This window comes from Ovis canadensis, chromosome 2 (genome assembly GCF_042477335.2).
Source record: "Ovis canadensis isolate MfBH-ARS-UI-01 breed Bighorn chromosome 2, ARS-UI_OviCan_v2, whole genome shotgun sequence".
Lineage (NCBI taxonomy): Eukaryota > Metazoa > Chordata > Mammalia > Artiodactyla > Bovidae > Ovis > Ovis canadensis.
In genome coordinates, this window is record NC_091246.1 from 37,237,971 (window position 1) to 37,264,227 (window position 26,257).

General features: G+C 50.2%; 2 protein-coding genes across 4 annotated transcripts; one reads left to right on the forward strand and one right to left on the reverse strand.

Moving 5' to 3' along the window:
- The first annotated feature begins 1,173 nt into the window (after positions 1–1,173).
- On the forward strand, positions 1,174–9,245 carry MYORG (myogenesis regulating glycosidase). The gene is made up of 2 exons (XM_069573972.1): positions 1,174–1,518; positions 5,090–9,245. The coding sequence occupies exon 2, from the start codon at positions 5,157–5,159 to the stop codon at positions 7,299–7,301; it is 2,145 nt and encodes a 714-aa protein (XP_069430073.1). The 5' UTR covers positions 1,174–1,518; positions 5,090–5,156; the 3' UTR covers positions 7,302–9,245.
- A 5,993-nt stretch (positions 9,246–15,238) lies between these two features.
- On the reverse strand, positions 15,239–26,171 carry NUDT2 (nudix hydrolase 2). 3 transcript variants are annotated; one of them, XM_069573973.1, is made up of 3 exons: positions 26,019–26,171; positions 18,008–18,141; positions 15,239–15,832 (listed from the first exon to the last, which is right to left on the reverse strand). In XM_069573973.1, the coding sequence occupies exons 2-3, from the start codon at positions 18,132–18,134 to the stop codon at positions 15,516–15,518; spliced, it is 444 nt and encodes a 147-aa protein (XP_069430074.1). In that variant the 5' UTR covers positions 18,135–18,141; positions 26,019–26,171; the 3' UTR covers positions 15,239–15,515. The 3 variants fall into 3 exon arrangements, with proteins under 3 accessions (XP_069430074.1, XP_069430075.1, XP_069430076.1); XM_069573974.1 differs by having other exon boundaries at positions 26,047–26,137; XM_069573975.1 differs by having other exon boundaries at positions 23,909–26,027.
- Positions 26,172–26,257: the final 86 nt, after the last annotated feature.

Below are 26,257 nucleotides of genomic sequence, written 5' to 3' on the forward strand. Positions count from 1 at the left end.
CTGAGTGCCCCCCTGACACATAACAGTAGCTCTATGAGGGGCATGTCCTCCTCCTTTCTATTCCAGAGCCCAAACCAACGGGCCCACCTAGCCACTCAGGAGGTCCCATTCACCTCCCATCCCAGGAGGGCACAACTGACATTTCCCCAATATCCTCCAACCTAGATGTCCCATCACCCCCCTATCTCAGTGGACCAGAATCCTCCATCCTGTAGTCAAAGCCATGTCCCTTACCCAATCTCTTGATCTCTGTCCCCAGAGTCTTCTGTCACAGCCACCCTAAAGTCCACACAGAACCCCTTACTGCCCTCCCTGACCCAAGTCCAAGCGGTGGGTTCCAGAACAATTTTGGAAGATTTCATGACCAAGAAGTCTTTCATTTCAAGTCACACAACAAAGCCCTGTTTCTCTGTCCCTCAAGAAGCAAGGTTTGGGGTGTTTTGGAGTCTCTAGGGTCTTTGGTATTTTTTCACCCCATTCCTCATGGGTGCAGGTGTATGCTGGGGCACGCCCACCTCCTCACAGCACAGGCACTTATAAGGGCTGTCACCAAGGGAAGTGGGTGGGGGAAGACTTTGCAAAATACCGAGCAGAATCTGGTCTTCCCAGTCCCTAACCTCAGACACTGCTGGTCTGATCCGGTGGGAACTGACAGATTGGGCCTCCCGGATGACGGAAAAAAGCTACACTCCGTGGGGTCCTTGACTGGATCCAACCTGCATTGAACCGCTGGGATCTTCCCAGAATTCCCCTTCCCTTTTTACACATGGGAAAAGAGCTGATGAGAGCGTTATACCAAGACGGCCTCAACCTGCCCAAACCTGGAGGAAAAGGAATCCTGAGAGCCAGCTCTGCCCCATTACCCTGAGGCTCGCGCCTTCTCATACACATCCCAAATTTAGCCTTGCTGTTGCTGCTGCTGCTGCTAAGTCGCTTCAGTCGTGTCCGACTCTGTGCGACCCCATAGACGGCAGCCCACCAGGCTCCTCCATCCATGGGATTTTCCAGGCAAGAGTACTGGAGCGGGGTGCCATAACGTTCGGCAGCTGCACTTTCCTCCAGAACTACACTTCCCAGCAGGCCTGGGGCAGAGCCCCGCCCGCGTGTGGTTGAGCCACAGTCCACCAGGGGCGGGCCTGCAGGCTAGTGGGGCGGGGACTGAGGGGGGGCGGTGAAGCGGAGGGTGAGCCGGGGAGCACCAGGCAGGCGGCTGGCCTGAGCTGCCCCGAGCTGGGCAAAGAGCAGAGGTGGGGGAAGGTAGGGTCTAAGAGGCGTGGCCTCTAGTCCGCGTGACAATGTGGGAGGATGGTCCGACGCCAGCGGCGGAGCTGGACTTCGAGACTAGGCGAGTCCGAATGACCGGGGCGTGGCCGAACAGCCAGGGGGCGGGGCCTGAGGACGGCCTCGGCAGTCCCCAGCGAGGCAGCGCCGCGGGTCGCACCGTAGCAGCTCAACCTCTGCGAGCTTGGAGGGGATCTGCGGTAGCCTCCCTTCACCCCCACTTCTGGGGTCACTGCCGTGAGTGAGCCCCGCGGGAAAACCTTGGGTGGAGGGTGCTGGGGGAGAGTATTTCCTGCACTTTCTCTCCTACAGAAGAGTAGGTGGGGTGAACCTGGACACCTGAACTCCTTTTTGGGCCGCGGTCACCAGCTGGCGACCGGCCCCTTGACCTCAGTCTGTCCCTTCGCACATTATAGCTGCAGCATTGGCAGGGGGTGTAGGGTATTCCAGGCTGTAGGCTCAGTCACTCGATATCCCCGGATCCCTTCGCTGCGCAGGACGGGAAGAGGGGCCCGGATCGAGTTGCCTTTGACATTTCCACCCCCATCCTACCCCTGGGAATTGTGTTGGACAAGCAACTCAACGTGGAATGGCCTCCCCTCAGTTGTGTTGGGCCTGACCCTCCCGGTTAGAACCAGCTAGAGGCTGGAAGCCAAGACTGAGGTTGACCATTAAGTGGGGAGAGACTTGGCTAGGGCAAACCCCCACCTACCAGCTTTACCCTGTGGTTGGCCAGATGGCGGAGGCGGCAGATTACAGGGGTCTCCAGGGCCACCGTTAACACCGGAACCACAGTCCCTGTACCAGATGCAGTTAAAATTGCCACTTCCCAACCCCAAGAAGCCTTTCTGGAGCCAGCAGCAGCACCAGCCCTTGGGAGGACAGGCCTCACCATGCCCACATCCACCCAATGGAAGCCTGTCCCACCCCTTTGGCCACAAAACTCCTTTCCTCTACTGCATTCAGATAGCCAATCATTATCTCCCATTCCTAAAACTTACCCTGTGGGGGTTAAACTGGGATATTGGACTCAAGAAACCTTGCTACCTGAGTGACTTCAAACAAGCTCCTTTTTCTGTTTGGGCCACTATTTCCTCATCTGTAAAGTGGCACCGCTGCTGTGCCCCCTGTTTAGCATTATTGTTAGGGTTGGATGCCATGGTGGCATTAAGGAGAACAGCACAAGGCCTGTGGGTTTCTGTCCTTCACCAAACAACCTCAGAACTGTAGTAAGTAAAGATTCTTAGAACCTAAGTGTTTGAAAAGGCTTTTGAGGACACCTTGGTGGCCTCTCCATGCCTCCAGGGGTCAGTAGATGGGTCGGCATAATATGAACGTTTTGAGGATGAGCTGTCCCTCTTATATTAGATACAGACCCTTTCTTCCTAGGTGCCCAGAAGGGACCTTGGTTATCTTGAATGAATTTTGGCAGCCTGGTCCGCCAAAGCCTGCTTTGGGTCTTGCTTAGCTTAAGGGCTTAAGGGTGTCCATGGTGGCTCACATGGTAAAGAATCTGCCTGCATGAACCCAGGGCTCGATCCCTGGGTTGGAAAGATCCCCTGGAGATGGGCATGGCAACCCACTCCAGTATTCTTACCTGGAGAACTCCATGGACAGAGGAGCCTGGTGGGCTTCAGTCCATGGGATTACAGAGTCAGACATGACTGAGCGACTAACACTAGCTTAAGGGCATCAGCTAAAGGCTACTACCTACACTTTCCAGGACTTTTCTAACCTATGCCTACAGGAAGGGAGTCCTTAGTGGGGTGGGGGAATTTTGAAGGCTAAATCGTGTAGGATGAGAGGAAGGGAGTAAGAGGCTGTTCTAGACCAGCTGGAACTAACCAATTTTGAGAGTTTAGGGGAAGAAGCTCAGAGAATAAGGCCCCAAGATTGAACCTCACTGGTAGGGGGTGGGGGAGGATATTGTTGGGAGCTGTATATTGACATCTGGGATCAAACTTTTGATCTGCATCTGGCATTCTTGATAATGTCTTTGGGGGGTGGGGGGAGGTGAGAACCCTGAGCAATTCTGGAAAGTCCTTGGAAGTCTCTGGGGACTTGGAAACAGACACTGGCATCTGGGAGGAGTCTAATTACTGTTTGTCAGTCTCCTCTTTCCTCCCCACCACCCCCCCAACCTCCAGCTGAAGCAGGTGGGCAGCTGGCGGGCTGGCAGTGTATATATATCTGTGTATGCACCTGGTTGGTGCTATTTCTTTGTTGGACTCTGCCCTGAGGGCTGGGACAGAAAGGGTCAGTAGGCTTGAACAGCAGGTTGGGACACACCTCCACCCAAGTTTGTGTTTCTCTGCAGTCATATCTGTCTTTAGCATACAGTATGCATAAGTGTATGTGTGTAGTAGTGGGTGTCTGACTGCCAGAGAGTTGGGGGTGGGGAAAAGAAATTGACCCAAGATGGGTGGGTGAAATTTCCTAAAGCAGGTGGCCTGAAGGATTTAGGTTAAGGAAGGAATGAGGTTGGTAGTCACAGGATAGGCCTGGGTGGAAATGGAACCAGAAGGACAGTGAGACCATGGATGCCTTGAGCCTCAATTTGCAAAGCTTAGTCTTCTGAACATCATGGGGGTCTTGAGCAGCTCCCTGAACTAGGGAGAGATGTAATCTGATAACTGCTTTAGAAAGATCAGGTTAGTATCTGGGAGCAGAAGGCCTTGGGGGGAAAAGAAGTTGAAATCAGGGAGGCCTATTGAGGAAGTGTTGCAGTGGTACAGGAGAGAAATAACAGTGCTTTCTCTAGGAGAGGAGCAAACAGGTCAGTGGGAGAGTGCTGGAGACAAAACCAGGAGGTAACCGGCCCACAGATGTGGGTGCTGGGAGCAGAGCAGGAAGGCGGGCAGGGACAGGGACTCAGTGGTCCTGATGGCTGAGAGCAGAGGGGAGTTTGAGAGCAAAGAGAGGGAGATGTGAGAAGCCACCAAGCCCTCATACTAGGCTCCTGAACCTTTCCTAATGTCCAAAACTCACCCTGCCCCACCCCCCGCCCGAAACCAGGCCCTAGGACTGAGTCTGGCTTCAAGTATCTTGTCTAATCTCCAGATTTAATATGGCTTCTGACTCAAGATTAAATTCCATGTCTGAGCTGTTCCCCTTCCTTTCTCCTCTTCCCCTCCTACATAGGAAAACCAGCCTACCACTGTGTTAGAGGTCTCAAGGAGCTCACAGGCTTATCTCCCTTCTCACATCATGGCCACCACTCTGGGAAACTAGGCCTTCTCCAGATCCTTGCCCTTCTCATCATCCTGAACAGCCCCCATGTGTGATCCAGGGAGGCCTGATTAATTCTGTGATCCTGGACAGCTCCCTGACTCTGTCTGGATTTGTTCTTCCACCAGGAAAATGGAGATGCATGTCATCTGCCCCACCCCTTTCAGAAACTGAAAGTGTTAGTCACTCAGTCATGTCCCACTCTTTGAGACCTCATGGACTGTAGCTGGCCAGGCTCTTCTGTCCGTGGAATTTTCCAGGCAAGAATACTGGAGTGGGTTGCCATTCCCTTCTCCAGGGGACTTTCCCAACCCAGGGATCAAGCTCCAGTCTCCTGCACTGCAGGCAGATTCTTTACCTTCTGAGCTACCTCCCCTTTCAGAGTCCTGACTAATTTTGGCAAGCAGGGTGCCCATGAGAAAGGGTAGGTAAGGTGCAGACAGAACATCCTGGTAAGAGTAAAGTCTTGACGTCCCAGTATACAACTGCCCAAAATACACACTTGTCTTACAGAAGCAAATGTAAATACTATGGAATGAGAAGGCTCAGTTCCACCTCTCTCTTCCCCTTCCTGAATCAGGCCGGCCAGGTTCAGATTGGCTTTGTCGGGTGGCCCCCCTGCCCGCTCCTTCCTTAACCGGGGGCTGATGCCCCAGAATTCTCAGGAGAATTCCCAGGCCTACCCCCGCCGTCGCTCTGGGAGCCACACAGATCGTAAGACTCCTGAGACCGTCACAGCCACAACCATGTACACCTTCTTGCCTGACAACTTTTCCCCTACCAAGCCCAAGCCGTCCAAAGAGCTGAAGCCTCTGCTGGGCTCCGCGGTGCTGGGGCTGCTGCTGGTGTTGGCCGCAGTGGTGGCCTGGTGCTACTACAGCGCCTCTCTACGAAAGGCGGAACGCCTGCGCGCGGAGCTGCTGGACCTCAACCGCGGTGGCTTCTCGATTCGCAACCAGAAGGGCGAGCAGGTGTTCCGCCTGGCCTTCCGCTCGGGCGTCCTGGACCTGGATTCCTGCAGCCGCCTCGGCGCCCTGCTTGGCTGCTCTCGCACAGCGGATGGGCGCCCGCTGCACTTCTTCATCCAGACCGTGCGACCCAAGGACACAGTCATGTGCTACCGCGTGCGCTGGGAGGAGGCGGCTCCGGGGCGCGCGGTGGAGCATGCCATGTTCCTGGGCGATGCTGGGGCGCACTGGTACGGCGGCGCCGAGATGAAGACCCAGCACTGGCCCATCCGCCTGGACGGCCAGCAGGAGCCGCAGCCCTTCGTCACCAGCGATGTCTACTCCTCCGATGCCGCCTTTGGCGGCATCCTCGAGCGCTACTGGCTGTCGTCGCGCGCGGCCGCCATCAAGGTCAATGACTCGGTGCCCTTCCACCTGGGCTGGAACAGCACGGAGCGCTCCCTGCGACTGCAGGCGCGCTACCACGACACGCCCTACAAGCCGCCAGCTGGCCGAGCCGCTGCACCCGAGCTCAGTTACCGCGTGTGCGTCGGCTCGGACGTCACCTCCATCCACAAGTACATGGTGCGGCGCTATTTCAACAAGCCGTCGAGGGTCCCAGCACCCGAAGCCTTCCGGGACCCCATCTGGTCCACATGGGTGCTGTACGGGCGCGCGGTGGACCAGGACAAGGTGCAGCGTTTCGCCCAACAGATCCGTCAGCACCGCTTCAACAGCAGCCACCTGGAAATCGACGACATGTACACTCCTGCCTACGGCGACTTCGACTTCGACGAGGCCAAGTTTCCCAACGCCAGTGACATGTTCCGCCGCCTGCGCGACGCCGGCTTTCGCGTCACGCTTTGGGTGCACCCGTTTGTCAACTACAACTCTTCCCGCTTTGGCGAGGGCGTGGAGCGGGAGCTGTTTGTGCGCGAACCCACCGGCCGGCTGCCGGCTCTCGTGCGCTGGTGGAATGGCATAGGCGCGGTGCTTGACTTCACCCGCCCCGAGGCCCGCGACTGGTTCCAAGGACACCTAAGGCGACTGCGCTCGCGCTACTCCGTGGCCTCCTTCAAGTTTGACGCTGGTGAAGTCAGCTATTTGCCCCGGGACTTCAGTACCTACAGGCCGCTGTCTGATCCCAACATCTGGAGCCGGCGCTACACGGAGATGGCGCTGCCCTTCTTCTCGCTGGCCGAGGTCCGCGTGGGCTACCAGTCCCAGAACATATCGTGCTTTTTCCGCCTGGTGGACCGCGACTCGGTGTGGGGCTACGATCTGGGGCTGCGCTCGCTCATCCCCGCGGTGCTCACTGTCAGCATGCTGGGCTACCCCTTCATCCTGCCCGATATGGTGGGTGGCAACGCTGTATCTGAGCGTTCAACCAGCGGCGGTGATGTGCCCGAGCGCGAGCTGTACGTGCGCTGGCTGGAAGTGGCCGCCTTCATGCCAGCTATGCAGTTCTCTGTTCCACCCTGGCGGTACGACGCTGAAGTGGTGGCCATCGCGCACAAGTTCACGGCGCTGAGGGCCTCGCTCGTGGCACCACTGTTGTTGGAGCTGGCGGGTGAGGTCACTGACACGGGCGACCCCATCGTGCGCCCCCTCTGGTGGATCGCGCCGGGCGATGAGACGGCGCACCGCATCGACTCACAGTTTCTTATCGGAGACACGCTGCTCGTGGCACCCGTACTGGAGCCGGGCAAGCAGGAGCGGGACGTCTACCTGCCCGCAGGCAAGTGGCGCAGCTATAAAGGTGAGCTTTTTGACAAGACACCAGTGCTGCTCACGGATTACCCCGTTGACCTGGACGAGATCGCTTATTTCATCTGGGTATCCTGACCCAGCCCAGGGCCCAGAAGCCTGGCAGCCCTAACCCTAGTCTTCATGTAGCCCTTTAACCCTCAAAATCACAACCGTGCCGTCTATCCCTCCGGAAGTCCCCAACTTTATACCACCCACTAAGTGGGTAATTGACCTAAATGTGCTGGAACGGGCTCCTGTAGGGGCGGGGGAGAAGACACTGGAGCAACACCTGCCCCCCCACCCAACGCACAATTGTTAGAGCCCTCCTCTCCACAGGCACTCCAGTCTACAGAAACTCCTTCCCTTGGGTGGGGGCAAGAGAGCTCAGAGGAAAAAAATCAGCCCTCTTCCTGTAAAACACAGTTGGGTTTTAAACGCACAGAGAGGGGGACTTCCCGTGGTGGTCAGGTGGTTAGGACTCCATCCTTCCACTGCAGGGGGCTGGAGTTCAATCCCTAGAAGGGGAACTAAGATCCTGCATACCACAGTGGCATGGCCAAAGCAAAAACAGAAAAGCACAGAAAGAAGCCTCACCTTCCATCTTTGTCCTTCTGAAGTGGTGGCTTGGTCCTCTTGAAGGTCCCAAAATAGCCTCCTGCCACACTTAGAAAGGGCACATTCTTGGTATTGGAAAGTGCCAGGCCCTGAGTTCTCAGCACTTGCCTGAACTGTGGCTGACCTGGTCCCACCCAGCTGGCGACAAGGGATGGAGGTACTTGGCCAACTGACAAGGAGGCAAGTGGTCCCCTCCCAAAGGCTGGGAGGACAGAGCCATCGTCATCGTCCCTCATTTGGGAAGAGACTCCTAACCCCATCCTTAGACATCTGTGTACACACATGGTTCAGCCCTGGGCCAGGGCCACTGCCTGATGGGCAAAGACTCACAAGGCCATGCAGGCCAGACTTGGTGCCTTAACTCAAGAACCTGTGTGTGTGTGTGTTCTGTGTGTATGTGTGTGTGTGTGTGTGTGTGAGAGAGAGAGAGAGGCATCACGGGTCCCTGGATCTATGGAATTAACATAATACCTCTGAGGCTGCATAAGCCTGGAGGGAGGGGGCAGGGAGCAAACTTGAGGTTTTGACTTTCAACCTGGTCCCTTCCTAGGTGATGTCCCTGGGACTCTAGTAGAAAATAAACAGCCCTGTCTAGATTTCTCAGCTGCCTCACTCCCTATACACATGGCAGAGGTGTGGCTTAAAAGGGAGGCACGTTAGGGAATTCCCTGGTGGTCCAGTGGTTAGGACTGCATGTTTCCACCACAGTGGGCGCAGGTTTGATCCCCAGGCCAGGAATCCCACAAGCTGGGTGGGAAAATAGGGGGGAAAAAAGACCAAAAAAAAACCCAGGGAAGTGGGGAAAGGATGTTTTTATTTTGGTGGTGGTGTGCTTCAGCACACAAACTACCGCACACAATGACACCCACAAATATACACAAAGGGTAAGATTTTTCATTTTAGTTACTTTTCTTTGCGAAGAAGAGCAGCCAGAGAGTTTTTCTGCCTTTGCAGCTGAGTCTGGGGAAGGAGTGGCTTGCCAGCAGTGGGGAGGTGGGAAATAGGGCAGAGTTCAGCAGGGACGGGGGAGCCTGGTGGGCTGCCGTCTATGGGGTCACACAGAGTCAGACACCACTGAAGCGACTTAGCGGCAGCAGCAGCACCGGCTTCCCTTAACAGCTCTGACAGAAGAATCAGCCCCTCACCCCCTAGAGAATGCATCTCTTTGCCCACTCCTCCACCCCCTCGATTTTCTTTGTGAAGAATGCTAGTGAAACTTTAGGAGCACTCACCCCTGATTCTGCCACTCATCTACAAACTGTGTGGCCTTGAGTAAGCTGCTTAACCTCTCTGAGCCTCAGTTTCTTCATCTATAAAATGGTGATAATAATGCCTACCTCCCAGGTTGTTGTGAGAATTATAAGCACAGATGTATGTAAAGTGCCTGGCACAAGTAGGTGCTCAATAAAAGCTATTATAATAGTTTTTTGGTTTTTGTTTTCTTGCTTAAAAACAATATGGACTTTTTCCAGGCTCCAGGTCCCAGCCCAGCTGGCTTGCTCTGAGCCTGCATGTGATACCCTCTTCCCAAACCTCTACACACAGCACTCAGTTGAGCTCTGATTTTGTGACCTGGGGGACACTGTGGTTCAGGAGAAAAGCAGGAAGAGAGACATCTGAAGTGGAATGTCAGGAGCCAGGAGTCCACAGGAGATGGGGAGTACATGGAATTAGCTTCCCTCTCTTTTTGGTCAAGAGCATTTACCAGTCAGTATTCAGTGATGAGCCTTCCTAGGTCCTGGTGCACAGCGGTGGGATATGTGTGGAGTGACTGTAGAAGGAAGACACCTAAGCTGGGTCCTGGGAAGTTCCCTGAATGGCTGGAGAGCATGACTCACATTTAAATGGCCCTCCACTTCAGACTATGCAGTCTGAAGCAGTTGACCTAACCTTTCAAGCATCAGCCTCTTTATCTTTAATATAAAATTTCTAGGACTCATTGAGATGTGCCTGTAAAGTACTTATGCAAAAATTGGCAAGAAGTAAGTGTTTAGTAAATGGTAACTCCTATTAACTCTTGATTGTAAACAAAGACTGAAGAAAAACTGCCTAAAACTTGTGCTATATCCTACTGGGTAGCCTCTAGTCACATATCACGTCTTAAATTTAATTTTTAAATAAATGTAATTAAAAATCCTGTTCTTCAGGCATGCTAGCCACATTTCAAGTGTTCAAAAGCCATGTGTGACTAGTGGCTCACATGTTGGACAGTTCAGATTACAGAACATGTAGCATAAAGTTCTATAGCCCAGGACCAAGCAAGTGTGTACTGAGATGGCATGGGAGGGTGGTGGGGGGGGTAGGTAAAGTAATCTGGAGGGCCTAAGTCATCTGGCCGGGAGGAGGAGTATCCTTTAGAAGAGCACTGAGGGAGTTCCCTGACCGTCCAGCAGTTAGGACTCCACGCTTCCACTGCAGGGGGCCAGGGTTCGATCCCTGGTCATCAGAGAACTAAGATCCCACAAGCCATGTGGTGCATCCAATTGAAAAAAAAAAATGGAGTCAAATGTTAAGAATGTTAAGAGGGCCTTGAGGGCAGGCAGCTCAGCTGGAAGAGGGGACACACCATGCCCACTGAGCACTCACTGTGTGCTAAGGCAGGGCCAGAGGGCAGAGTGCCCTTGACTGGCCACATCCCAGCCAAACAGGCCCTGACTTGTGGTCTGGTTTCTAGTCTGGCCTCTGCCGTTGACATCATTAATCACAAAAGCACAGATGAATGAACTAAAACACAGAGAGGGAAGAGGGCATTGACTTGAGTCACACAGATTAGTCCCCAAGGCTGGACTGGAACCTGATGTTCTGTATTGAGATACCTAGAATCTGCCACCCAGGCTTCACCCATCTTTCAACAGCTTGGCCCAGCTCCTGTCTATACACATCCAAGGTTGTGAAATCACGGAAATGTATGTCTTTGAAGCAGCCACCCAATGGGTCTGATTCTAGACCAAGAAGTGTTTCCCTTTCCCCCACTGACAACAAAAAAGAGAGGTTCAAGAAGTTTGGGGTGGTGACTGGAATGGTAGGAACCATGAGAATGAGCTGGTCTTGGGGTGGGGGGAGGGGAGGGACCAGGACTAAAAGCTTCCTCTACCCATTTGCTAGGATGCCAGAAACTCTGCCCCCTTGGAGCCTTGTCCAGTCCACCATCCCTGCTAGCACCTCTTGTACATTTCATGTTTGTCTTTCTGCACATCAGGGTGGGAGGGAGGGCTAGCCCCCCTCCATGGAGCTTCCAGCAGCCTTGTCATGGCCAGTTTCCCACAGGTCTTTTCTGTACCACTGAGGGTGGGGGTGGGGAGGCTGGTATGCAGGAATGGAGAGCTCCCTTCTCCAGGAGTAATAGTGGGGAGCTTGAGTGGACACTGCAGAATATCTGGGACTGGGGACTAACACTCCCGTTTTGTGACCATGTGCAGCCTTAGAGTCTGCCCCAGTTTCCCTTCCAGCACTATATGAGTCGGCTGAACTCTGGCCAAGTCCTCTCTCAAGACCAAGATTTGAATTTTCTGGGAGGATCTTTGCTCTGTTCTCCCAGATTTGGGCAAAGGATCCCTCACCCTGGTTGGCTACAGAGCAAGTAAGTCTTCTTTTTTTGGTTCCCCTCACCAGGATTTCTGGTTCCTTTTCTCAAATCCAGGGCAGTATTGACTTCTCCATCTCCTGGCCACTACCCCATGTCAGATCTTATCAGTTCCAGCCTGGACCATTGCAGTGGATTCCTAACTCTGTCCACTCTTGAACCCTTAAATTCAATCAGTATAGCAGGCAGCCAAGGAAATCTTTCTGAAATTCAATCAGGTCATTTAGGAAAAAATTCAAGCTCTGATGTTCAAGACCTCGAAGATCTAAATTCCTCTCACACTTCTGTTTTGCTCACACACACATGCTTATGAGCATATTTTGAAAATCATTTGAAAAGATACTCCCTTCTGTTCTGGGAACAGCTGCACAGCCCATCCCTATGAGAGGAGGCCTGCCCAGACCAGCCTTGAAGAAGACTGCAGCAGCAACTGGGTGATTTCCTTTCCTGCCATTGTCCAACTCAGTGGGACTTCTGCTGACGCCCTCCCCTCTTTGGTACACACCCCAGCTCCCAAGGAACAACGTGGTTTTTATCTTCAGGCTAGCTATTTTATTTCATCATGCCCAAGGATCTTTCCAGCAGCTTGAGGGGAGGAGAGAATTTCTTTTTTTCAAAGTACTTTACCATTTTAATGGACTATAGGGGAAAAGAGAAACTGAAATTTTTGTTAAAATGAGGCATCAATAACATTATATTAACTTCAGGTATTCAGTGTAATGATTCGTTATTTGTATATATTGCTAAATGAGCACCACAGTAAGTCTAGTTAACAGCTGTCATCAGTTACAAAAAAAATTTTTTTCTTGTAATGAGACCATTCAAGATCCACTCTCCTACCTACATTCAATACAATACATTATTAACCATAGTCACGGCCATGCTGTTCATTACAGCCCAAAGACTGTATTTATTTATTTTATAACTGAAAATTTGTACCTTTTCACCCCCTCACCCATTAGGAGAGAGGAGAATTCTTGGCCTTATGAGGTTAAGCCCTGAGTCTAAGGGTGGGCCTGGGGGAGGGGAGAAAGCTGAAGAGGAAGAGGCTCAGTCCCTGGGCGGGGAGGGGGGGTCCCAGTCTGAAGAACAGGAAGAGATTGTGCCTCAGTACTCAATATCCTAGTGCTGTCTTTCCCCTCCATAGCCCCTTTCCCCTCCTCAGGGGGTTCTGTTGAGAGCTTCCTATTACATAATCTGAGGTGGAGGCAGGGTAGGAGGGGAAGGAAGCGAAGGGGGAGGGTTAGAAGGAAGGTGGAGAGCAAGCTTAGCTGGACTCTCTAGCACAGCCTCTAGGGGGCAGCAGTGAGGTTGGCACCGCCCTCTAGAGCTTAAGGGACCCGCTGGATCACTCAGGGAGCAAGTCAGCCTCTGCTTCTCACAAGTGGGGGCCCCACTTGGGGTCCCACACCAGCACCAGTATTTCAATTTAAATTCTACAATTAAAATCACCCCTATAGCGTCATGCCTTTAGGTCTTCAATTCAGCAAACAACTGCTTACTGTGGGGGTGTAAGATACTGCTTCTGAGAGTCAAGAGGGCATTTTGGTTTTCCAGAGCCTCTATCAAAGGCCCCCAAGAGGGGGCAACTTAGGACCATCCTCGTGGGGATTAATTTACTAGACGCTTCTTCACCCCAGGATGGGCTTCCCTGGTGGCTCAGAGGGTAAAGAATCTGCCTTCGATGCAGGAGACCTGGGTTCAATCCCTGGGTCAGAAACCCCTGGAGAAGGGAATAGTAAACCACTCCAGTATTCTTGCCTGGGGAATTCCACGGACAGAGAAGCCTGGTGAGCTCTAACCCATGGGGTTGCAAAGAGTCAGACACGACTGAAGACTTAACATTTCACCCTGGGGTGGTGCAGGTGGTAGTCGGGAAAACAAGTGCAACTCCAAGAGAAGCCTCTTTGGGTGTAGGTGGGGACAGAACCGTGTTTACAGAATGAGTGGTTGTCAGGGAAAGCTCCCAGGAGGAGATGCTCTGGAACCTGGTGGGAGGGCCTGAGACTGAAGGGGAAATTGCAGTCTTAGCCCCATGACCCTTGAACAAGCCCAGGCAGCCAAAAGCAAAGTGGTGATGACAACAAAGCCCACTCACCTGTTAGATCCCAGTCTCAGCTCTGCTCTCACCCTCCCTCATCCACTGCCCATTAACATGCCCCAGTCACACCTGTCAATTCTTCCCACAAAGCGAGCAGCTGAGTGCAATTTATCCACCCCCCTTCTCCAAAGTACCTGTGTTTTAATGGAAAACTCTGGAAGGCCTAGAAGAATGACTCCAAAGCTACACAAGATATTCTAAAATAAGAGTCCCCTCAGGCACCTAATTCTCGAAGGACCTCACATATAGACAATTGCCAGGGCCATCTACCTTCTTAAACCTCAATATTCCTAGCTTAAAAAAAAATGAGCAGCAGAATCAGGTCATTTTCCAGTTCCCTTCGAACTCTGATGTACAAGCGCTGAGCATTTTGAGATTCCACAGACTCCCTCAGACTCCCATGCTGAGAGCACAGGGCTGGCCAGCCCTCATTAAGAGGCAGCCAGTCTGTGGTTTGGCACCACTGCCCAGCAGGCATTTATTAAATCAGTAGGATGTGGTCCCTGCTGGCCTGGAAAGAGAACACTAAGCTCCAAAAACTTCCTGCAGCAGGCCTCCTTCAGGGAGTGCCGTTCAGAGGGGTGAGGAACAAAACCGTTCAGGCCCCTGGCAGGGCTCCAAGATCCTGTTCACTAGTACTTCTGCCCTGTCTGCACAGAGAATCGGTGACTGAAAACATCTGGAAGCCTGTCAGAGACCGTGGCGACTTCTCTATTTTGTCTGGGGGTGCCTGTTCTTGACCCTGGTAATCCAGGTTGACCTTTGCCAATGCCCCTTCCCAGCCAATCTTCCGCACTTCATTGGGCAACAACCCTCAAATGAAATCCACATGAACCCAGCTGCTAACAGCTCCTGGAAGGGCTGTAGGATCTAACACCTTCCCTGCGTTCTGTGAGCCCTAGTAGCAAGGGAAAAGAGGGCCAGGGCCTAACTCTTGCGTCTCTGGATCTTCCAACAGAATTGTGGAGAAAGGGAGTAGGTAGGAAGAAAGGAATGGCAATAAGCAAGGCCTGCTAAAGGTGAAGGCCGCAGTAGGCGAGGACGGCACAGGGGAGTGACAGGGCTGCAGGTGGCCCAGCAGAGGCCCCAGGCTCATGCCTGCTCCTCGCCAGTGACCTCAGTCACACTGACACCACGCTGACTGTGGGAGTCAGGACTGGGCCGGGAGGCTGGAGTGTGTGTGTCATTGACGTGGTGGCCCAGGGCTCCCTGACCCTCCTGTCCCTGTTGTGACTGGGGATCTGTTCCAATGTTCTCTGGGTCTCTATTTTAGGAAATACTGAGCACCTGCAACATATGTCCCTGGTGCCAGGAAAAGATACATTAGTGAGTACAATCGTACTCCATTATCTGCGGAGAATTGGGGGACCCACTATGGATACCAAACTCCGCGGATGTTTGAGTCCCATTGTGGGTCCTCGGCATCTGTGGATATGGCGGGTAGACCCAATTCCTACGCTCCAGTCCCACTCACTTGTATGTCCATTCTGATAAAAGCCACAACATCTCAGGTATGTCAGTGGGGTGGGTAAGAGTGCTTGGAGGTTCAGGGACAGAAGAGCTACCCTGGTCATGTTGGGTCTCCCTGATTCTGACTCCCTCCCTCAGCTTCTCTGGGGCACAGTGGTTGGACCCAAGGTTCCCTCCGGCTAAGGTTGGAGCTCTGATCCACTCTAGTTTTCTCCACCGCCCCTCCACGCCCAGGGCAAGAGTCCATGAAATAAATACAGCAGGTTAGAGGGAGAGAGAAGCTGCTTGAAGTTTATTCATAAAGTATAAGGAGGCACTCACTGGACCTGGGCTTTTTTTTTTTAACTCCTCCTTTCCCTTCTTTTCCACCTAGCAGAGATTCTTGCTTGCTCTCCTCTGAGAGTCCTCAGCTGATTTTACTAGCCTCCCTGCTCTCTGCTATAATGAGCCAAAGACCAAGGAAGTGAAATGAAGTGAAGGCAGTTCATCTCAGAAGGCCCTGAAGGATCCTACTGAGGCAAAAGGCCCGACTCTGGTCAGTTCAGGTCGCTCTGGAGCAGAGAAACTGGTGTCCTTCTTGGAGTGCTGCCTTCATCTCCTCAAACTGAGCCAACTGGCAGGCATCCTCCAGCTCCAGCCAGCGGTAGGCCTGGTGCTCGTGGGAGAGGCGGACCTCCACATCGCAGTCCTTTACCTCCGCCAGCCAGTAGATGACGATTTTAGGCTTCTCTCTAGCCACGTAACTGAGCTCCCTTCTGAAGCCCTCAATGATGGTCAGCTGGCCTGCTTCTATGCCTGCTTCCTCCTGGGTCTCCCGAAGGGCTGTTTCCAAGTCACTTTCTCCTGGTTCCACATGGCCTGGTGAGAAAAAAAGAAGAGGAAGCGAATATAATCGTCAACAAAGCTAGATTTTCCAGGTCAGATGATTTAAAGCTGGGGTCTCTGGTGACTTTTCTAGGTGTTGCTAGGCTTTGGCAATATCCTAAACTGGCAGGGAAAAGGGTACAGGGCAGGTAGGGTCTGGCTCTGTGGTGTCTGGGCAAGCCCCTTCCCGACCCCATCTTCGCTACAGAGAGTGAAACAAACCATATATTTGGCAAGTCTGGTCTAGAATGCTGCTCCTCGATGTGGAAATCGGCCTCCCCCAGACCTCTGCTCTATTTTTCTCTGGAGCTCTCTTCATCCCATGTTCTCAGGGAGACCCTTCCCTGGGAGACCTTAACGTGACTTTCCCAAGGAAGGGTGGTCCTTTCTTGCAAGGTGGGAGCTGGCTGAAGAGGGAGTTCTTCGCTTATAGCCCACAGTGAGGACTTAATATCGTCTACAGTTGGTGCCTGAAGTCCCAGGGCCAACGGTCAGGCTCTAAACCCTATACCAAGGCATCGGCAGCTGTTTCCAAGTAGCTATCAAGGCTCTTCCAAATTGTTTTCATCTTTCTGAGTAAGGCCAGATTCTAGTTTCATAGGGAAAATCCTGATGGGAACTTAGGCTAAGGACAAGCTGAGAGCCAGTTCTAAGAAAATTTGTTGGCAAGGTCCAAACTCAAGCAGACAACTGCCAAGAAACTGTTGTAAGAGAACTTGAAGCTCTGCAGACTGGAAGCAGCCCTCGGCTTTGCCTCAAGGCCCTCCCTGCAAATTCTCAGCTTGCCCAGGGGGGCCAAGAAGGCCTGGGAGGGGTCTGGCAGCCTCGATCAACACATGGTTTCAACAAGTTGTTGGGGGCCTCCTGGTTCGGGAGCTCATGGGAAGCAGGAATTCTTAGCTGTTCTCTTCTTAGCTCAAAGGCAGGGCTACATCCTAGTCTCCTCCTTCCCAGGGGTCCCCAGAGCAGCGCTCCAGTCAGCTGCTGCTGCATAGCTCCCACAGAAAGCAACCAGGAGTCTGGACTTAAAATTCCATTTCTGTCCCTGGCTGTTGGGGGATTTTCTCTAGAAGCACCTCATATAGCTGTGGACACAAAGCCAGACAGGTACTGCATCGGGGGAGGCAGGTGGGAGGGATGCTGGTGGGCAGAGAGGTGACACTGATTCGGGATGCCTGACCTTCCCAGTATCTATTTAGCATTATGCCTGACCTTCCCAGCATCTATTTAGCATTATGCCTGACCTTCCCAGCATCTATTTAGCATTATGCCTGACCTTCCCAGCATCTATTTAGCATTCTGCCCATCAGTGCTAAGATGGTAACTTCTCCCTTGCCTAAGGCAGGGAAATTCAGAGATATCCTTTGAAATCTTTCATCGAGAGGCACCATGCAGTGTGACTCAGGTGATCAGGAGGCAAGTGTGAATATTCCTATTCATAGTATTGGTGACATCTCTTTTTTTTTTTTTTCCACTTTGTTTCTCCTCAGTGGAACTCAAATGTGCCAATTGTTTTTCCTGTTCCCACTTTCTTGTTCTCCAACCCTAAGATGTTAGTCGCTCAGTCGCATCCGACTCTTTATGACCCCATGGACTATAGCCTGCCAGGCTTCTCTGTCTATGGAATTCTCCAGGCAAGAATACTAGAGTGGGTAGTCATTTCCTTCTTCAGGGGATTTTCCCAACCCAGGGTTCGAACCCAGGTCTCTCAAACTGCAGGCAGATTCTTTACCATCTGAGCTATCATGGAAGCCCTCCTCCAACCCTGGAGGAGTCTTGTTCACCTCTCCCCCACCCCACTTTCCCTTAAAGTCTGTGCTCCCTTCTGTCTGGGGGCTGTTCACTTTTAACCTATAGCCCAGTAATGACCTGGCCCCAGGGTCCCCAGCTGCCAGCCCAGTGCCTCTTCTTCCCCACCATTCACTGGAGAGGCTGACGCTCTGGTGACCAATACAAGAAAACCTGGTATTCAGTCACAGAGTTCTATTTCAGTTCTTCTCTGGCCTGGCCTTGTAGACCTTGTATGCAGAAAAAGGGCCAAGAGTTTCTGCCCACACACCCACCTCCTGCTACACAATCACTGGGAAGCAAGTGTTGTAGGGTACCTGGCAGCGTGGATTTCTGAACAGCGCTTGGCATTTCCCCACAGCCCACCCCCTGGCCTCTCACCTTTGGGAGGAGTCCAGTGATGAATGCCATCTGATGCCTGTAGCAGGAGAAACTCAATGGCAGTGTTGTCCACCTTGGGGATGAGGCGTCTTCGGAAGATGATCAAGCCACATGCTCTCAGGGCCATGGTCTATCTGAAGGTGTAACAAAAGATGTGCCAAATTACACCAAAAAGGAAGATCCATACTGAGGAGGCCAGAGGGGGGCAGCACTCTGGCGCCGGGGAGTCACACAGACCAGCTAACAGTGACCTCGTCACCTACATGCTGAGGACCAATGCAGGGAAGCCAGGAGTCAGACAGGCCTTTGTTAACTGCAGGCCCTGGCTTCTACCTGGTAGTGTGGGTCTGTCCCAACTCTTCCGGGTCTCCCTGCTGGAGCAGGGCCCATGTGTATATGTAGAGATGGGAGATCCTCAGGTGTAAACTCACCAAAACTGGAGAGATACTGGGAATGGGAGAGATGCAGTACAATGTCATCATCAAATCCACAATCCCATTTCCCTCAGCCTCCAGCTTGAGACTCTGGAGCAAAGAGACCCCAAAGTATGGTTTCTTTGTATTTTTTAACTTCTATCGTTTATTTATTTTGGGGTATAGTTGATTTACAATGTTGGTTAGTTTCTGCTGTACAGCAGAATGAATCATTATACATATACCCACTCCATTTTAGATTCTTTCCCATATAGGCCATCACAGAGTATTGAGTAGCATTCTCTGGGAAACAAGGTGGTTTCTGATGGCTTAGAAGGGTCACTTAGGAATGGTGGTTTAGTGTTCTAAACATTTATTTGTTACTGATTTTTTTATGTTTTGGAATGTGATACATTCACATGGTCCAAAATTCAAAATATAAAGGAGCACCCATGGCAGAAAGTCTCCTTCCCATCCCATCAGAGGCGAACCAGCAGAGTGGTCAAGAGTATGAACCTGGAGCCTGGGTTCAAGTTCAGGCTCTGCCACTCATTCACCATGTGATGAGCTCCTAAGGCTCAGTTTCCTCAGCTGTAAGACAGGATAATGATAGCTCTGCTATAAAGGGTTGCTGTGAAGATTACATGACTTAACTTTGTCAAATGGTTTAGAACAGTGCCTGCTGATTAATAAGCACTCAGTAGACTTCAATATGCACAGAAAAATGTCTGGAAGAGGATACACATCATTAATACTGTTTTCTTGAGGATGAGATTATGAGGAAACTTTCATTTTCTGCTCCATATATATCTGTATTATTTGGAAATTTACAGAGAACATTAACTTTATAATCAGCCATACAATAACAACAGACTTTTTTAGTCTTCTTTCCACTGCAGGAAAAAATGTCAACAACAAAAGACAGGAGGGACTTCCCTGGTGGTCCAGCCTTTAAGACTCTGAGATTCCACTGCAGGGGGTGTGGAACTAAGATCCTGCATGCCATGCATGCAGCCAAAAACACACACACACACCAAAAAACAAAAAACATGGAAGATCTTTTCAGTAAGGCTCTGCTAAAGAAAAACTTGTGGCATTTGTTCATGCAGCAAATATTTATGGAGCACCTACTATGTACCAAGTATTGTGCCTGGCCTTTGCCCTCGCGTGAATATAGAATATAGTTTATAGTCTAGTAGGAGAGGAAGACTTTAAACAAATAGTTAAGCAAATTTAAAAACATTTGTCAATAAGGTCTGTGTTCCAAAGGGAAAATGTATGATTGGAAACTTGACCTTGCCTGAGAGATCAAGGTATGCTTCTTACACTTGATCCTAGCCAAAAGGCCGAGAAGCAATAAGGAATGCTTCCTGAAAGAAAGGTATTTGAGCAGAGAAGTAAAGGATGCATAAAAGGTAAACTGACAAAGGGAAGGAGGAAAGTGTGTTCCAGGTGGAGGGAACGGCATGGACAAAGGTTCCCAGGTGAGAGGGCAGAACTGAAAGAAAACCAGGGGTCTAAAGTGCAGTTGAGGTCTGAGAGACTGGCCCAGGCAGGGAAAGGCCTGAGCTGCAGGGCCTCATCTGCAGGATTCCAGGGCCAGAGAAGAAGCTGGTGCCCCTGGGTGGCACAACTGATGCTGAGAGGAGTGGCTGGAATAGGAGTTGATGATCTCCATGGCCCCCTTGATGCTGCTCAATCAAGATGATCTTCCCTGGCAGTCCAGTGGTTAAGAATCTGCCTTCCAATGCAGGGTTCAATCCCTGGTTGGGGAACTAAGATCCCATGTGCTGTGGGGCAACCAAGTCCATGTGCCACGACCACCAGGTCTGAGCTCTATGGAGTCTGTGCCCGTAAACAAGAGAACCCCTGCACCACAATGAAGACCCAGTGCAGCCAAAATAAATAAGAATTAAAATGTGTTTTTTAAAAAATGAGGTAGAGACAAATGTGCTGCTTGTAAAAAGACTTTCAGACACACTAAGTGGAAAAAGAGTGGCTCATAACAGTATGTAAAGTGTGGATCCTTCTGAGTTTAAAATTTATACATAAACCGGTATCAGGGCTTTTATTAAATGTGGTGTTCTGTTCCCTGGTCTCCCAGGGAATAAATACATGCTGAAGACTTTATTCTGGAAGCCAGAAAGAACCCTGTCACCAAAGAACTAGTGAAGAAAGATTTCAAATTACTGGCTACAGGTTTAGGTAAGAAAAGGTACCTGATCCCAGGCCTTCCTATCGTGATGATCAGAAAGCATCAGCAAGTTACAGGTGTAGGGTACCTTGCCCCTGCTTCGAGTAGAGTCCCATGAGATGGATATTGGGACAAGCTTAGGCATCCAAGGCTAGAGGGCACAGCACCCTGCCTAGGACAGGAAGCCCCTGGGCATTCTTTCACACCACTGCTGTCACCAACACTGCATGAGGAAACAAAGATGCCTCCATGGGGGCCAAGAGAGACAAGCCTGCGGTGGCCATGTGGCACCACTGGGGAGAGGGCAGCAGGCCAGTACTGTCCTATGGGGAGGAGGCTTAGGTTAGTGATAAGGGTGCACCCTAGCAAAACTGTATCTCAGTAGATACCTGTATTCAGCAGTGACCACAGCTAACAGCCAGACCAGAAGAGCTAGGATCAAGAGCCAGGATCAGACAGATGTTCACTTTCTACCTGTGCTCTGTACCCAGAGAGGACAGAAAGGCAGAATTCCTGCTCACCCTCCAATCATGGCTTGAGCCAGCTGAACTCTACAATTTCTCCTTCCTTCCCCATCCATGCAACCATCTCCTTATCCTTTCAGCAACAACTCAGATGTCACCTCTTCTGTGAAGCCTTCTGGCTTCTAATCCCTCCATCTTCTTGGCCTTTAACATGGCCTGAATAATCTACTACTGTCATGTTTGATAAGAGAAACAGAATACTATAAGAATTCAGGGTAGGGAATAGACCTTGTCCAATCAGGAAGTTGATGGAGAAACCCATGTACCTCTGTCACCTCGGCATCTGGTGTTAGGCCTGAAATCTCTGTAAGCTGGTGATGCCAGCAGTTGGAAAGGAAAGCTGACTGTGAAGTGGAAGACAACAAGGAAAACTGGAACCTGTGAGAACAAATCAACTTCTGTCCACTGTCTCCAAGCTCATTGACTTGGATGACTTGCAGGAGAAGCTGGTGCCTTTGCCACACAGCTGAGTGTACACCCAACCCAGGACTCAGAACAGCTGAAGAAGGCGATGCAGCAGGAGTCGGGGAGCTGCGGGCCTGGGTGCTGTCCTGCACCCTAAAGTGAGCCAGCAGACCACAGTGTCCAGAGGTATGTCCTGCAATCATGCCCAGGATCCTGCTCTGTCCTTCACAGTGGACTGGCTGCTATTTCACTTCAGCCTTCCAAATCTTGCACAAAATTCTCCTGAGGTCAGCCCTAACCTGGAACTATCCAGGAAGGGCCCCCTGGGAAACTCAGTTCAAGCTTAGCTACAAAGCCATCACAAGCATGCACACCTAGTATGGTAAATCTCTGTACCTCTGGCAGGTAAGAGCCAGACTGTGAGCTATCTCCTGGGACCCAGCACAGCAGCTCTCAACAGATGTTCATTGACTCAACAGAACTGTCTCCCCACCTCCCACTCAAACAAATGCTCAGGTTATATTCTGGGACTTTGGGAAATAGCCCAGTGTTTTCCTGAAGAGTGCCATTTACATAAAAGTCAATGGAGCTATTGTTGGAGGTTTTCTGTTTTTCTGGAGACCATGGAGCTGAAACTGTCCTGGGGTTTTAAAGTATCCAGATTTCTTTCTTCCTCTCTCTCTCTCTCACAGATACACATATATACACTCACTCCAGCACACAAACTCTGAGTGGATTCAAACCTCAGGGGGTTAAATAACACACCATCTAATATGCAAATATGCCTGCAGCCAGATTGCGGAGGTGAGAACTCCAGGCTGACAGCAGGCAATTCACACTTCAGCAAAGTGGCAAAGTGCCTTAGGTGGTTTAAAAAAACCTGAACAACCCCCCCTCAATGTCATCAGAAGGTTCCAGAAGCTAAGGAAAAGTGCTCTTGGCTTTCTCTGTAGATACAATTCCCTCACCGCCTAGGAGGTTGAGGACTTAGGTGCCAAAAAATAATTCACAGATAAATGTCTACACTGATGTGTTGTGGTCCAATATTTTCATCAAATTAATCAGAGTGCTATTGCAAGCACAGCTCAACCACAGGAGCCATCACAAATGTACCTTTAGAAAGAGCTCTCCAAATCCTCCTGCAACCTGTTCCTCCTAGTCTAAAATCCCTCTAGCAGAAACGGTATTTCATCCCACCATGTTATCAATTAAGAATCTACCCCATGCAAGGTTTTTTATCTTTTATAATGCTCAAGACAAATCTTCACAATAAGCATTGTTACCTCCAGTTTAAGATAAGGAAATTCAGATTCAAAATGTTTAAAATACTTGCCCAAACACATAACTGGTCTGTGAATGCTGAGATTTGAATCTAAGTAAAAGGGAAAAGTGAAAGTATTAGTCATTCAGTGGCATCTGGCTCTTTGTAACCTCATGGACTGTAGCCCTCCACGCTCCTCTGTCCACAGAATTCTCCAGGCAAGAATACTGGAGTGGGTACCCATTCCCTTCTCCAGGGGATCTTCCCAACTCAGGGATCTAACTTGCGTCTCTTGCACTGCAGGCAGAATCTTGACCATCAGAGATACCAGGGAAACCAAGTCTAACTCCAAAGTTTGTATTTTTTCCATTATACAACTTTGCTTATCGCGAAAGAGCAGGGCTTAGGGCACAAGTGGCCCTGAGAGAGGATACGAAAATGATTTATTAAATCGCTTCCAGTCCCCAAATTCCCACACTTTGATCTACATTCACATGGAGGATTTTTAAAATGTCTAACTGGAATCCTATTCATAGACGTTTTAGTTGGAGGCTGACATAGATGAAGATCCTGTTCCCCAAAGACAACCCTGGAGGGGTATAGTCTGATGCCCCAAAACTTTGTCTCTCTGATAAAGGTTTCTATGCCTCTGCTTTTTTTCTTTTCTGGGGAGCTGGAGCCTATAACCACACGTTCAAAACCATACCCAGTGTAGCCTGAGGGTTCTCAAGCACCAAGTACTGGGGACATGCTTGATGCCAGCCTTGGACAAGCACACAAGTAATTAACTTGGGGCACTAGTGTCCAGGAAATTTGCCCAGGCCACTCCACTATGAGGAGGAAGGTCAGCTCTGCCTACCTACAAGCAGCTAGCTATGTGACTGCTCAGCTTCTCTTCACATCCCACATCATAACGGTCTCTTCTCCAATTCTCCTAGTCCCTTCTTCCCTTTCGAAGAAGTGAACAGAAATAAGGCTCCCATCCTTGAATAAAACAACATCAACAAAAAGATAAAGCTAAAAAAGAAAGAAAAGAAAAAGCCCCCAACTACCATAAACTGGTGAGTTGAGACAAAGAAAATGTTCCCTCAGCCTCAACTTTACCTGGACATCTGCCACTGTTTCAGAGACTAAGCTGCTGAGTCATCTTGCTATCTTTGCTGTTTGGCTGAGGGAGGAAATGGGAGATTTCACCTGTAATGACATGAATACTGGCTTCAAGGATGAAGTCAAAGTCAGACAAGGTTGGGACAAAAATCATTTCTGGTGAAGAACTGTTAAGTGGCCTATTAGTGCCATCTGCTGTACAATTCTGGAAAGCAAACATGAGGAATTCTAATACTAGAGCCTGAAAGGATTTATTCTCTCATCTAATGTCTGTTGAGTGTGTTCCATTCGACAAGCAGTGTGACAGGACTGAAGAATAGATAGGAAGCTGAATACTAGTGAAAGTGGAAGATATTTAAACAGACAAGTCACTAGATGTGTTTTGTGCATCACAAAGGTATGTGTGAGATGTAAAGACAGCAAAGAAGGAATGATTATCTTTAGGTCAAGGGGGGTACTCCATAAGGGTTTTAAAGGATGACTAGGAGTTTGCTTGCTTGCTAAGTCACTTCAGTCGTGTCTGACTCTTTGTGACCCCATGGGCTGTAGCTCTCCTGGCTCCTCTGTCCATGAGATTCTCCAAGCAAGAATACTGGAGTGGATTGTTATTTCCTCCTCCAGGGGATCTTCCCAGTCCAGGGATTGAACCCCCTTCTCTTATGTCTCCTGCATTGGCAGGAGGGTTCTTTACCACCAGCATCACCTGGGAGGCTTCTCTGGAGGCTCAGATGGTAAAGACTGCCTGTATTCCAAGTATTTTCATCTTTTCTCAATCAAAAACAGAACGCACAACACAGAAAAGCATGGCTGGCTTTGCAGTGAGAAAGACTTAGCTCCCTAATTCAACAGCATGTTATTTTGAGCAACACACTTCTCTAGGGCTCATTTTCCAAATAAGGGAATACCAACCTACTATTAACAGTTGTTGTAGAGTTTAAAATAAATAATGTATACGTAGGGTCTGACATATCAGAAGTACTAGATATATGTCATACTTAACCCCTGTATAAAACGTCATCAGAAAGCTTCTCTGTTATGTTTTAATGGCATGCTCTTAGCTTTCATTAAGTTGAATAAAAAAATGACTTTTCATATTTTCTACAAAACTGTCAGCGAACACACTGTTCATCACACCATGTACATATATCCCTCACAGACCCACAAGATGTTTTAATATAGCTACTAGGAAGAAATTTCACTCTTTTGAAGAATGGATTGTTTCCTTAATTATTATTTAACTGACAAGTTTTGAACTAAATTGGCCACTCAATTACAGTACATCTACTGGTTCCATTGGCTAATATATTTTCTTATTTCTAGTATGAAGATAATAGCTACCACTTTTGGAAGAGTTACTACTTGTCAGGCATTTTGCCAAGTGCTTTACCTTCATTATTTCACTTACTTTTCACAACAACCCCATGAGGCATTACTCCCCGTTTTCAGAAGAGGAAAAAGAAAATTACAGCCCAGAGATGAGTCTGGGTAGGGACTCAAAAGCAGATCTGCCCATCCTAGACTCTACACCAGCTACATTTGGCTACTTGATTGCATTCAACTTATTTAATGTCATTCATATATTTCCCCCTTAAGAGATATAATAGATAAATAAGGTCCAAACTAGGCCACAAGAAAAAAAGAAGTTTTTTAGGTAGTAGGACTCTCCTGTGACTTTCTTTACTTCTGTTGTAACTGTCACGATAGTATCCATTCAATAAAGGAAGTAATTAGTAAATATAAAACCTCTCTTGGAAAGTAGGCAGGGTTTAAATAGTAATAACAAAGTTAAAACTGAGGCCCAGGGAAGGCAAGGTATGGCGCTCGGATCGCTGGGCCCCACACCCAGTACTCTGGGTTTCCGACGACCTTCCCGATCACCACTCGTCTCGGGACAAACAAGGCTCGCGGGGCCCCCAGAGGGTCCCTCCTTTCTTTCTGCAGCGGCTGGAGTCTGGCCTGCTCGCGCCCCACAGCCAGCTGGAGAAGGGCAAGTCCACTCCTGACCCTACAGCTACCGGAGGTTAGTCAGCTGCAGACTCTCATTGCTCCGAGACTCAGTTTCTCCACGGAGAACTAAACCCAGTAATCCCTCTGTAAGGCTACTCACCCCAAGTAGGAGAAGGCAAAAGACGGACCTTGGGCAAGACTGGCAGTCCGTCGACCAATCCCAAGAGCTGGGTTGCGCTTTAGCAGACCAACAGCTCGGGGCGGAAGGATCCTGAACCCGCCTCAAAGGTGCGTTTCTCTCACTTAGAACATCGCGAGATTTTCATTTCAGCGGAACGATTGGTTGAACGACGGAAATTGAGAGTTACGCCCACTGTTTAATCGGGTTTCTGATTGGCC

Bases quoted from the DNA above. Each gene is read 5' to 3' on its own strand.
- MYORG (XM_069573972.1), top strand. From the start codon at position 5,157: ATGCCCCAGAATTCTCAGGAGAATTCCCAGGCCTACCCCCGCCGTCGC.
- NUDT2 (XM_069573973.1), bottom strand. From the start codon at position 18,134: ATGGCCCTGAGAGCATGTGGCTTGATCATCTTCCGAAGACGCCTCATC. The intron at 15,833-18,007 runs GTGAGAGGCCAG...TTTTCTCACCAG, and splicing joins TCACTGGACTCCTCCCAAAG to GCCATGTGGAACCAGGAGAA.